Source organism: Geotrypetes seraphini, chromosome 11, assembly GCF_902459505.1.
Source record: "Geotrypetes seraphini chromosome 11, aGeoSer1.1, whole genome shotgun sequence".
Taxonomy (NCBI): domain Eukaryota; kingdom Metazoa; phylum Chordata; class Amphibia; order Gymnophiona; family Dermophiidae; genus Geotrypetes; species Geotrypetes seraphini.
This window is the reverse complement of record NC_047094.1, coordinates 28,213,065-28,226,522: the sequence shown is the minus strand read 5'-3', so window position 1 is coordinate 28,226,522 and position 13,458 is coordinate 28,213,065. Positions and strand designations below refer to the sequence as shown.

At 37.4% G+C, this 13,458-nt stretch overlaps 2 protein-coding genes across 5 annotated transcripts in view; one reads left to right on the top strand and one right to left on the bottom strand.

Moving 5' to 3' along the window:
* The window catches only part of KNOP1 (lysine rich nucleolar protein 1), a 69,532-nt gene extending 65,024 nt beyond the window's left edge, over positions 1–4,508 (bottom strand). For 2 of the 4 annotated variants that reach the window (XM_033962945.1, XM_033962944.1), the window contains exons 1-2: positions 3,932–4,508; positions 1,166–2,960 (exon numbers count right to left, since the gene is read on the bottom strand). In XM_033962945.1, coding sequence (XP_033818836.1) covers positions 1,166–2,959 — 1,794 coding nt within the window. In that variant the 5' untranslated portion in view covers position 2,960; positions 3,932–4,508. The remainder of the gene's footprint in view (positions 1–1,165; positions 2,961–3,931) is intronic. The other 2 variants (XM_033962942.1, XM_033962943.1) reach the window with 2 other exon arrangements.
* IQCK (IQ motif containing K) overlaps positions 4,050–13,458 on the top strand; it is a 126,486-nt gene continuing 117,077 nt past the window's right edge. The window contains exon 1 of the mRNA XM_033962950.1: positions 4,050–4,188. Within this exon, the coding sequence (XP_033818841.1) occupies positions 4,131–4,188 (58 nt within the window). The 5' untranslated portion in view covers positions 4,050–4,130. The remainder of the gene's footprint in view (positions 4,189–13,458) is intronic.

Sequence of the window (13,458 nt, the reverse complement as noted above, 5' to 3'; positions counted from 1 at the left end):
CATACCTTAGGTGCGCGGCACTGCTAAGCGACGTCTAAGGCCAACTACGCCCCTAAACATACCTTAGGTGCGCGGCACTGCTAAGCGACGTCTAAGGCCAACTACGCCCCTAAACATACCTTAGGCGCGCGGCATTGCTAAGTGATGTCCAAGGCCAACTACGCCCCTAAACATACCTTAGGCGCACGGCATTGCTAAGCGACGTCCAAGGCCAACTACGCCCCTAAACATATCTTAGGCATGCAGCACTGCTAAGCACCACTGGGTGCCCGGGTGTTAGTATCGTGATCCTTTTTTTTAAAAAAATCAGCTTTTAATGGTGTGATCAATTATCATGCTACTTAAAGTCGATTAAAACAAGTTAGGCATCAGCAATTGTGATCTAAGCTCCTGTCCTTATTAGAAATTCCCTCAAGAATCCTTAGGTGCACTCCATTTAGGCCAGGGTTTTTTTCTTGGCTTAAATGAGTGGGTCTACCGGCATCTATCTGAATCCACGTCCAAACAATGCCCTGAATCCACCCTTAACCATGCCTACCTATTTGCTATGTAGGTGCCTTGGTGTAGGCACCTACCGGCAAATTAATTTTTATTATTATTTTGTTTTTAATGGCTCTTTCAATCATTAGCATTGATTAAGCCAATTAAAAAAATTAAGATAGGGACCTAGATCAGCTAGATGCACTGATATAGGCCTAACTGTAGATGTCTTTTATAATCAGGGTCTTTATACCTAATTTCACTGAAAAGAGATCCCTTGGCAACCTGTTAAAGTTAAGTACAGTACTCTGTTACCCTGCTCTATCTGTGTGTGTGTGTGTGTCTGTCTGTCACTGACCTCCATTTTCATTCGGTCTCCCCTTGTGGTCGGGCTGTTACATAAAATTTACATCACTGCCCTACAGATGCGCATAGCAAAAAAAAAAAAAAAAATATGATTCATGCTCGTTTTAAATGACTTGTTTTCTATTGTCAGGAGCAGGGACTTAAAAAGGTGGCTTAAGTGAAATGAGTTCTTAATCTCAATTCAGTTCAAGGAGCTACAGCAAAAGTTTTCATACCATAACCTTCTGTCAGATTCCTACACATCAGTGAATTCTGCTCCACACCCTTAAAGGAGGAGCATCAAACATACTTCTTCCCATTCTCATTATGTGAAACTTACCAGCCCCTCAGTTGCTGATTCCTCTTCTACAACTTCTTTCCTTTGTTTTTTTGTCTTCAATGCATTGGTTTCATCCATAATGTCAGTCACACGTCTTTTTCTTTTTTTATGCCTCATCTCTTTGCCTTCATCCGTTTGGTTATTTGCTCCCAAAATACCATCACTGATGGCCATGCCATCTCTTGACCCGGCAGCTTTTTTACCACATTTAATTTCAGAGTCCTGCGCCTGGTTTACAGTCATTCTCTCTGAAATCTCCTTCAGTGAGGAACATTTGCCTGCTTCATTAATCACATGTCTTTTTCTTTTTTTATGCCTCATCTCTTTGCCTTCATCCTTTTGGTTATTTGCTCCCAAGACACCATCACTGGTGGCCATTCCATCTCTTGACCCGGCAGCTTTTTTACTCTTCTTTTTATCACATTTCATTTCAGAGTCCTGTGCCTGGTCTACAGTCATTCTCTCTGAAATCTCCTTCAGTGAGGAACATTTGCCTAATTCATCGGTCACACGTCTTTTTCTTTTTTTATGCCTCATCTCTTTGCCTTCATCCGTTTGGTTATTTGCTCCCAAGACACCATCGCTGGTGGCCATGCCATCTCTTGACCCGGCAGTTTTTTTACTCTTCTTTTTATCACATTTCATTTCAGAGTCCTGCGCCTGGTCTACAGTCATTCTCTCTGAAATCTCCTTCAGTGAGGAACATTTGCCTAATTCATCGGTCACACGTCTTTTTCTTTTTTTATGCCTCATCTCTTTGCCTTCATCCATTTGATTATTTGCTCCCAAGACACCATCACTGGTGGCCATGCCATCTCTTGACCCAGCAGCTTTTTTACTCTTCTTTTTAACACATTTCATTTCAGAGTCCTGTGCCTGGTCTACAGTCATTCTCTCTGAAATCTCTGTCAGTGAGGAACATTTGCCTTCTTCATCCTGACAAAGTTTTTCTTTCTTCTTGGTTTTCATTTTTTTCTTCTTGGTTTCTTTATCTTTCTTGCTTTTTATCAATTGCACTGGTTCATGGCCCTTAGCAACAGCTCTTTCCCCTTCCTTTTTCAAGATGACCTTTGATATCTTATTGGTGAAAATTTCTTGATCGTCCTCGTGATCCTCTGTTATTAGTTCACTAGAAATATTCTTCTGTTTCTTCTTTTTTGCATTTTTAGGTTTGTCTTTCTTTCTCATGGACTCCAATGCATTTAACACAGAATCATAATATTCTAGAACCACTGGCTTTGCTGAAAAGTCTTCCTCTTTCAATTTATTTTTCAAGTGAAGACCTCCAGTGAGACCTTCATCACATTCTGGCTTCTCTCTCTTGACTACAGAATCCTTTTTCTTGGATTTATGCTTAAATTGGTGTAACATTCTATCTGAGATGTTGTTTGACATCTTATTGGTGAAAATTCCTTGATCTTCCTCAGGATCCTCTGTTATTAGTTCACTAGAAATATTCTTCTGTTTCTTCTTTTTTGCTTGTTTAGTTTTGTATTTCTTTCTCACGGACTCCAAGGCATTTAACTCAGGATTATAATATTCTAGAACCACTGGTTTTCCTGATAAGTCTTCCTCTTTCAATTTATTTTTCAGGGAAAGACCTCCTGCAACGATATCATCACATTCTGGCTCCTCTTTCTTGATTATAGGATCCTTTTTCTTGGATTTATGCTTAAATTGGTATGATGCTGCATTGTGCAAGTCCTCTTTCATTTCAGTTATTCTTTTTATTTTCTTTTTTTTCTGAGTTGGTTCTTCATAAGTGCTTTGAGCCTTTTCCGACACAATTGCCATTCTGGAAAATAGAAGTCTATCAGCTAACTTCCACAGTACTAAAACCAGCTAAATATAACATATAATTTATTTTTTAAGCAGTAGGTTTGACCTGGCCAGGTTTCTGTAGTTTATTTGAACTTCCAGTTCAATCAGAACCAGTAACCATAGAGCTGTTGCTTCAAGAGCTTTTGTTCATAATTACCAAAGCTATGTTTCTTATTGTTCTACAACCTGCTCTATCCCAGACACTAGAGCAGAGCTTCTCAGTCCTGTACTGGGGACTCCACTTCAAGTCAGGTTTTCAGGATATTCACAATGAGTATGGATGGATGAGATAAATTTTCATGTACTGGATCTCCAGTACATACAGTTATTTCATACATATTTGTTTTGGGTATCCTTCCTGAAACTTAACTCAATGGAGATCCCCAGGACTGCTATGGAAAGCTCTGCTTTACAACAACAATCCCTGGCCTGGAGCCACCAGCCCCAGGTGCAAGGTCGTGCTAATGCCACTTTTTTACTATTGGTTTTCAAAGATTTTATTTAACACATTTATTATGTATTTAAAAACATCTATTAAAAATGTCTCAAGCAAGAGTACCAGAGATAGGTGCGTATATAATATAAGAAGCATTATACAGAGTGTGGCAAACGTTAGTGATGATTTTTTTCTCTTTCATTACCAAATTTACAGGAAACACTTTATGGTTCCAGAATTGGCCGATGCAGGTAGCATCAGCTAGCCTAACCACGTTGATCTGGAATCTGAAAGGTTATGCTTCAATAAATTGGTTAGTTTATCAGAGCCTCTTTCAAACTTTTATCATCCCTGTGAACACGTACTGACACACTTTCAGTTTGATTGACTAATTCAATACAATTTAAAGGCCAAAACATAAAACACCAAGATGCAATCCGCAATATTGCCGCATCACTCTACGAATCTGTAAACAAATAAAATATATTGGCAACTAATATAACACTGACCAAAATGTAAACCGCACGGACCTTTCTCATGTAGACCACATGTGCTCCCACACACAGCTTTGACCCGGAAGAAGTGGAGGCGTGCGTGAGGGCAACGTGCGCAAAGACGCCGGCTCCCGAGCCCTTCTGGGTAATCGCCCTCAGCGTGGAGCGGTTGCTTAGCAACCTCCACCGGCTGTTTGGATGAGGCGGTCCGAACATGGCTAGAGACAACGTAGCCCCGGGGTCGAAGAGCTTGTGGGAACAAATTTGTAAAGGTAGAATTTCTCTCTCCAGTCCTTCCTTCCCTCATAACCGTGACCGAACAAAACAATAAAGTGCTGCCCTCCGCCGAACTTCGGGTCTCTTCCCATGCAAGAGCCAGCTTCATGGATCCTGAGCGTCTCGGTATTAAGCAAGCTTCTGCATCTTGTCCAGGGAGGGCTACTTTATACTGTATATATGTTTAGCATACCCAGACATTTTGAAATGTTGGCACCATTGGCATAGTAAGGGGGGGAGGGCGGTCTGCCCTGGGTGCCATCTTGCTCAGTGCGTAGGCACCCCTCCTCCTCTCCATTCCCGTACCTTTTTAACTTCAGCGCGAGCAGCCACCAACTTGCTGTCCACGTCAGCTTCCAGGGGCACTATCTGACGTTACTTCTGGGTCCCGCGCCTAGGAAGTGACGTCAGAGAGAGCGCCAAAGCCAGCACAGGCATTAAGTTGGTGGTTGGTGCGCCCTCACCTGCAATACTGCGACCAGCTCTGGTCGCCGTACATGAAGAAGGACACAGTACTACTCGAAAGGGTCCAGAGAAGAGCAACTAAGATAGTTAAGAGGCTGGAGGAGTTGCCATACAGCGAAAGATTAGAGAAACTGGGCCTCTTCTCCCTCAAACAGAGGAGATTGAGAGGGGACATGATCGAAACATTCAAGGACTGAAGGGGATAGACTTAGTAGATAAGGACAGATTGTTCACCCTCTCCAAGGTAGGGAGAATGAGAGGGCATTCTCTAAAATTGAAAGGGGATAGATTCCATACAAACATAAGGAAGTTCTTCTTCACCCAGAGAGTGGTAGAAAACTGGAACGCTCTTCCAGAGTCTGTCATAGGGGAAAACACCCTCCAGGGATTCAAGACGAAATTAGACAAGTTCCTGCTGAATCAGAGCGTATGCAGGTAGGGCTAGTCTTAGGGCGCTGGTCTTTGACCAGAGGGCTGCCGCATGAGTGGACTACTGGGCACGATGGACTATAGGTCTGACCCAGCAGCGGCAATTCTTATGTTCTTATGGCTGTTCGCATGTATGGAGAAGGGGCATGCACATGCGCAGCAGAAGCAGTGGGGGAGTGGCGTCATTGTCCTGGGCGCCGCTCACCCTCGCTACGCCACTGGTTGGTACCCATGCATAGGGTTACCATATTGTAGGGTCATGAAATGGTTGTTTAAAATATTGCTCTGGCCTACATAGCTGAAAACAGTGTACAATCTACTGATCTCATCTGCCTAAAATGTATGTCCCTACCTTACCACATTGTAAACTAAATAGATAAGAGTTTGAGCCATGATGTACCCTGCCCTCCTGTACATGTAACATTTAGAACTGTAAGATTTAGATAAGCAGAGAAATGAGCTAGTTTCCTATAGGACTATTAGTTGTATCCCTGAACCTATCATAAATGCTGGCTTAGGACCAATAATAATTGTAGAAAAGTTATAGAAGTAACAAATGAGAAGTTGTAGTTTTTGCATGTATTAGTTTGCATATGTTTAGTGAAAAGGGCATAAAAGTCTGCATTTCCTAATTCTAACACTCTAGTAAGCAGGCTGTTCACTGCACTAGAGTCCGGCATGCTGTAATAAACCTCTTGTACTTTCTTTACGCCTCTGACTTTGTGTGTCCAAGTGACCTTTCCAAATGACTCCAGAAAAAGGAGGATGGATTGAGACAACTCAATCTGTCCTCCTTTTTCTGGAGCTATATAGTAACCCTGCCTATGCATGTAACCCCTACCCCCATGCATATAGAAATAAAGGGTATGGAACCTGATATTCTACCTATCTGTGTTGTTACAATCCAAGTAGTTTACTTATTTTAGATAGGTACTTATTTTGTGCCTGGAGCAACGAAGCGTTAAGTGACTTGCCCAGTGTCACAAGGAGCTGCAGTGGGAATTGAACTCACAGCCTCAGGGTGCTGAGGTGGCTGCTCTAATCACTAGGCCACTCCATGGCTATTTGGCCAGGGTTCTATGAAATGGACTGGGGTTAGAGACGAGGGGAGTATTTTGGATAGGCTATTGTATTGAGTGAAAGGAATGGAGTTTATTCTCAGTTTAGTATGGAGTCTTTTCTGTCTAGGGCTACCTGATCAGGGTTCAACAGTTTTACTACTGCTAATCATTTCTATAAGCGCTATAGATATATGCAGCACTTTATATTAAAACATAGAAGAGACAGCCCCTGCACAAAAGAGCTTAAAATGTAGTCTAGACAGACAAACTGGACAAGAAGGTGTTTCAATACACAGTGCTCAGGTGGGGGAACAGAGGGAATAAGACAAATATTGGTGTTTTACAGATAGGGGAATTACAAGGGAATGATAAGACAGATAGTACTAGAAGGTGGATTGGAGTTTGGAACTGAAAGCATCTTTAAAGAAGTGGGCTTTGAGTCTGGATTTGAATCCTGCCAGAGACAGAGCTTGACATACTGAGTAAGGCAGTTTGTACCAGGCATATAGTAACATATACATAGTAACATAGTAGATGATGGCAGATATAGACCCGAATGGTCCATCCAGTCTGCCCAATCTGATTCAGTTTAAATTTTTAAAATTGTTTCTTCTTAGCTATTTCTGGGCAAGAATCCAAAGCTCTACCCGTTACTGTGCTTAGGTTCTAACTGCCGAAATCTCCATCAAAACCTACTCTAGCCCATCTACACCCTCCCATCCATTGAAGCCCTCTCCAGCCCATGCTCTCCCAAACGGCCATATACAGACACAGACCGTGCAAGTCTGCCCAGTACTGGCCTTAGTTCAATATTTAATATTATTTTCTGATTCTAGATCCTCTGTGTTCATCCCACACTTCTATGAACTCAGTCACCGTTTTCCTCTCCACCACCTCTCTCGGGAGCGCAGAAACATAGAACATGGTGGCAGATAAGGACCATATGACCTATCCAATCTACCCATTCTAACCAATTACCCAATCTTTACAATTTCTGTCTCTCTCTTATAGATCCTTGGTACTGTTCTCATGCTTTGCTGAATTCAGATATTGTCCTTGCTTCATCACATCCACTGAAAGACTGTTCCATATATCTGCAACCTTCTGTGATAGCAGAGCTACCCAAAGAAAGTGGAGTGGGGCCAAGGCAAATCAGACATTGTGTGATAAGAGAGAGTAAACAACAAAGGGGAGAACCAACAAGGGTCTGCAGTCAGGAGTACGAAGGCAAAACCAAAACAAAGAAAACTGCAGACGAGAGTACAATGATGCAGGCAAAGTTTATTATAACAATAGATAAAATGCGGTTAAAAACAACACCTAAAAACAAACAAGTGAACCCGACACAGTCCGTGTTTAGGAAAACATGCCTTCATCAGGGGTCCCAAATGAAGAAAGAATGAGTTGAAACTACAAACAAGATATTATCTGTATTGGGAGAGCTCTAGGAAAAGAGTCTGTGCAAATCTTGCTGAAAAGTTGAAAAAGTGATAAGAGAGGGTGCCAGTGTAATCTTTCCAGTCCTCTCCCTAGTATAATCTTCCAAAGGGCACGGGTTGTTATAAAAGAATGTGACTATCTTCTGCTCTTCTAGCTTCAATCTGAAGTCTGAACCACACAGAGCAATTATGGTTTCAGAGGACCCACTAGCCTTGCACAGTTCAAACTTCAGTTGGAAATTGGCAAGGAAGGACACAACTATAGATATAAACACTTTTCAGCTTTTCCCTTCTGATAGGTTTAGTTTATTTGAAAACTTATTATACCACCTTATGTTCTTTGTTAGAGGTAAAACAAGCAGTTTACAATCTTTCACAAATACAGGCATAACAAGTTAAAATATTTCATAACAGAAGAGGAGTGGAATAAAAAGAAAATAAGAGAAGTGAGAAAGCTGATATAAAGTTGTTTTCTAATGATAGATACCTCACCCTGCTTCATAGGTCAGAGCAAATAAATAGATCTTAAAAGCAGCTTTAAAACATGGATAGGGGATTGAAACAAAGTTCAGGGTCTAGATGTAAATATGGAAGGTTAGAGTTCAACTGGGCTTTACTAACCGTGACTGACTTTCTATATCTTGGTGCTGATTCTATAAAGTAGGCCTAAAGTTAGGCCCTAACTTACTCCCCCTTTTACTAAGCCAAGTTTATAATTTTTTTGTGTAATTACAGGCCTGCACTTTTCAATCTGTAAAAAAATGAACTATATTTGAACAGATTCTCTTTCAAAAGTTATATTTTCTATAAAAAGGGATTGTGTTGGTCATAATAACAATAATCTTTTAAACAATTTCCTGTAACTTTTAAGATGGCATTCAGCCTCAATCAAATGATGTAGAGATCCTTTTCAAAAAAATGCTCATTGCATAGGTGAGATGTGTTTTTTTTCCCTTTGTTGACATGAATTTTCACAGCTGTTTCTCAGACAGAGGGCAGGGAAGCTCTCTTTTAAGGTGATTGAGCCATTCAATGGGCAGATGACTGAAACACAATTTATAGTGCCATGAAATGCAGTCATTGACATGTGATTCTGATCAAATCCCAAATCTCAGCACCAAAACAAAATGTATGGGCTGAGGCAGACAAAGCTGTCCCAGCTGCATTGTGGGACACTATTCTTGGCCCTGACAGATGAGTGCAGCTGCATTCTTGTTAACAAAAACCTTCTTGTTTAGAGTGACAGCAAGCTGTTTACCCAATTATTTAGCTTTTGGCCTTCATCCCATTGTATTCAGTCCCTGCAATTAAAGTAGACCATTCCCCATTAATAAAACAAATCTTGCTAACAAGTATGGAAAATGATTCTACCTATTTAGCCTACCTCCCTCTAGCTTCAATTGTCCATTTGAATCGTTATCAATTAAAAATGAGTGATGTTATTTTTAACCAGTTCTTATTCATGACAGGAATGCAATTGGAAGCTCTGTATACATTCAGAAGAACCCCAAGAAGAAATTTCAGACATTTGGAGGGATGCTTAAGAAAGGACAGCCAAGTCAGAATGTCACAAATGGATGCCCATCTCATATGTATTTTAGAACAGGATACAAAATACATATGAGGTGGATGTCCATGTACTGGAAACCTCCAGCATGAATTATTTTTAAAAAGGGATAGTTAACAAGACTAAGAATAATGCCTCTGTATTGCTCCATGATGCAACCTCATCTTGAGTATTGTGTTCAATTCTGGTTGCCTTATCTCAAGAAGATATAGCGGAACTAGAAAAGATTCAAAGAAGAGCGACCAAGATGATAAAGGGGATGGAACTCCTCTCATATGAGGAAAGACTAAAAAGATTAGCTCTTTTCAGCTTGGAAAAAGACAGCTAAGGGGAGATATGATTAAAGTTTACAGAATCCTGATTGGTGTAGAAAGGGTACAAGTGGATTTTACTTCGTCAAAAATTACAAAGACCAGGAGACACTCGATGAAGTTACAGGGAAATACTTTTACACTTGATGTATATGTTAAACTAGATTCTCAAAAATCTGGCTAGATTCTCAAAAATCTGTGTTTTTTTTTTTTTTTTAAATTTTTATTTATAAGTTTTCCATTCTTACATTATTTGAATAATATAATATACAATTAATTATTACATATCTTGAATATTATCATTAATAATACATCATGTTGAAAATATAATGTGATAACACTTATACAATAATATGTATAATATAAATCCCATTCCCTTTTTATATAATATATTTCATTAATTATTCAAAACCCACCCCATTCATGTATAATTATTTATCCTTGTGCTAAGAACTTAATCATTAGAATAATTTGTCAATGGTTGCCAAATTTTATTAAAATTAAGAAGATTTCCCTGTTGTAAAGCTATTATTTTTTCCATTTTATAAATATGACAAACAGAATTCCACCAGAATGTGTAATTTAATTTGGTGTAATCTTTCCAATTTTGAGTAATTTGTTGCATAGCGACTCCTGTTAATATCATTAATAGCTTATTATTATTTGCTGAAATCGGACTCATAGTTCTCATTGCAGTGCCAAATAATATGGTGTCATATGAGAGTCCTACATGATTTTCTAGTAACTTATTAATTTGGGGCCAAATTGAATTCCAAAATGCGTTTACACAGGGACAGAAAAAGATTAAATGATCTAACGTCCCTATTTCCAATTTACAATGCCAGCATCTATTAGATCTAGTACTATCTATTTTTTGCAGGCGCGTTGGGGTCCAGAACACTCTATGTAATAAGAACAACCATGTTTGATTCATAGATGCTGACCTTGTAGATCTTAATCTCCAGGACCAAAATCTTGGCCATTGAGATTCAGAAATTTTCTGACCAATCTCAATACTCCAAATATCTCTAAGACCTGTTTTCTTTTTTTTATTTAAAAATCCGTATATCAATTTGTACCATTTTGCGGCTTGGTGACCCAAAAAATCCGTCTGGAAACATAGAACCTGTAGGCTATATTTATTATTTAGATTTTTCCATTCAGGGAACCCTACCTGAATGGCCTGCTTCAATTGCATCCATTTAAAATATTGTGTTTTATTTAAACCAAATTTGTTTTGCAATTGTGAAAAACTAAGCAGTGAACCTTCTGATATGACATCATTCAATGTTCTTATTCCTGCATTTATCCATTGTTTCCAGACGATTTTATATCCGCCAATTCTGATCCTGGAGTTTATCCATATTGATTGATTTAGAGATTTAGCAATAGGTTCTGGTGATAGATTACTGATATATCTCAATGTTTTCCAAGTGTCAAATAAAATTCTGTGGTCTTTATATCTTTTAGGCATTGTTATAGTTATTAATTGTTCTGGATATAAAGGGAACAGGAGCCGCCATTCTAAATATAGCCAATCTGGTACATTTTCTAAAAGGTCTGGGAGGATCCAATACATACCCTGTCTTAAAATATAGGCTTGATGATACCTATAAAAATTTGGAAAATTTACCCCCCCTTCCATAATTGGTCTTTGTAATGATACTAAAGCGATTCTTGGTCTTTTCCCACACCAAACAAATTTTGTAAGAATATTATTAAGTTTTTTATAAAATGACCCCTGAAAAAATATTGGAATCATACTCATTTGGTAACAAACCACAGGCAATATCATCATTTTTATTGTTTGAATTCTTCCCCACCAAGAAAGATGTAATGGATTCCATTGCTCACACATTTCTGTTATTTTTTTTAATAAAAGTTTTTCATTCTCTTTGACTGTGTCTTCTATTGTATTTTTGATCATAATTCCTAAGTATTTTATACCATCCTCTTTCCAAATAAATGAATATGGGTCAAATAATCCTTTGGTACAATGAACATTTATTGGGAGAATTTCAGATTTATTCCAATTAATTTTATATCCAGAAAAAGTACCATATTTTTCTATTAAATTTAGTATACTTGGAATAGTAGTTTCCGGTTTTCTTAAATATAATAATATATCATCTGCATATGCAGATAATTTAAATTCAAAACTGGTAAATGATATTCCCTCTATCTCCTTAGTTTTGTTTATTGCAATTAATAAAGGTTCTAGGACAATATCAAAAAGTAAAGGAGACAGAGGGCATCCTTGTCTAACTCCCCTATGCAAGTTAAATCTATTTGATAAATTATTATTAATATATAATCTTGCTCCAGGAGAGCTATACAATGTCTGAATCATTTTAATAAAACCGGATCCTATACCAAACCATTGTAAAGCTTGGTATATAAAATTCCATTCCACTCTGTCAAAAGCTTTTTCTGCATCTAAAGATATTAAAAAAGCTGGATCATTTATATTTTTTGCTAAATTTAATGAGTGGAATGCTAATCTAGTATTATTTGATGAGTGTCTTTTAGCAATAAATCCTGTTTGATGTACATCAATAATGAAAGGGAGAGCTTTTGCCAATCTTAATGCTAATACTTTAGCCATTAATTTATTATCCACATTCAATAATGAAATAGGCCTGTAATTTGATACCAGAGTAGGATCTTTGTTTGGTTTTGGTAAGACTATAATTATCGATTCTGCCATAGTACCAGAAATTTTTTCATTCTTTAATTGATATTGATACAGATTTAACAGATGTGGTAATATAATGTTTTGGAAAAATTTATAAAATTCAACAGTATACCCATCTCCACCTGGAGCGGATCCAACTCTAAGAGACTTCAATGCTGTTTCTAATTCTTTTAAAGATATAGGTTCTTCTAAACTTCCTTTTATATGATCTGGAATATTTGGTCCAATATATGAATTTAAGAAAGTTAATCCGTCTTGTTCTTTATTTTTATAAGAATTGGAAGTATATAATTCTTTATAAAAATCAAGAAATTGTGTTATAATATCTTTTGTGTTGGTATGTGTATTATCTTGTGTATCTTTAATTGCAATAATCTTAGATTTTCTTTTCTTTGCTTTTAGAAAGTTTGCTAATAATTTCCCCGCTTTATTTGAATTTCCATAATATTGTACTTGTTTGTTGAAAATGTCTTTCCTCACAATTTGAGAAGAAATTTCATTGTATTTAACTTTTAATTTTAATAATTCTTGTAATGTATTATTTTCCCATTTCTCAATTAATTTATTTTCTAATAATTTAATTTGCTTTCCCATCTCAAGAAATTGTTTTTTTTTTTGTTTGTTAATAAATGTTGAATATGAAATAATATTTCCTCTCATAGTTGCTTTAAAAGCATCCCATAAGATTTCAGCATTAATATCATCTGTTTCATTAAATTGAAAGAATTCTTGCATTTTTATTTTGAAATCTTCAAGAAATTTTGAATCCGCTAATAAATCATTATTAAATCTCCAAATTAAATCTAAGTTTTCAGCATCATAATTTTGAAGACTAATCCACACACCAGCATGATCTGAAATTATAATGGGATCAATTACTGCTTTTAAGATGCGCTGCGCTATATTATTAGAAACAAATATATAATCAATTCGTGAAAAAGATTTATGGACCTGAGAACAAAAAGAAAATTCCTGATCATTAAAATGAAGAATTCGCCATATATCTACTAAATCGCAAGATAGAATCAAATTATCTAAGCCTAATGATTTTATAACTTTGCTTGGTTTTTTATCCAATATCGGATCCATTACAGCATTGAAATCCCCTGCTACTATTAAATTAGATGTAGCCAGTGGTAAAAGCAACTGTTGAATTTGTTTAAAAAACTCCATTTGATTCGTATTAGGAGCATATAAATTGAATAAATTCAGGGTAGTATTTCCCAGAACCATTTCGACATGTACCCATCTTCCTAAGGGATCATAATTAATTAATTTAAAATCTGCATTACATTTTTT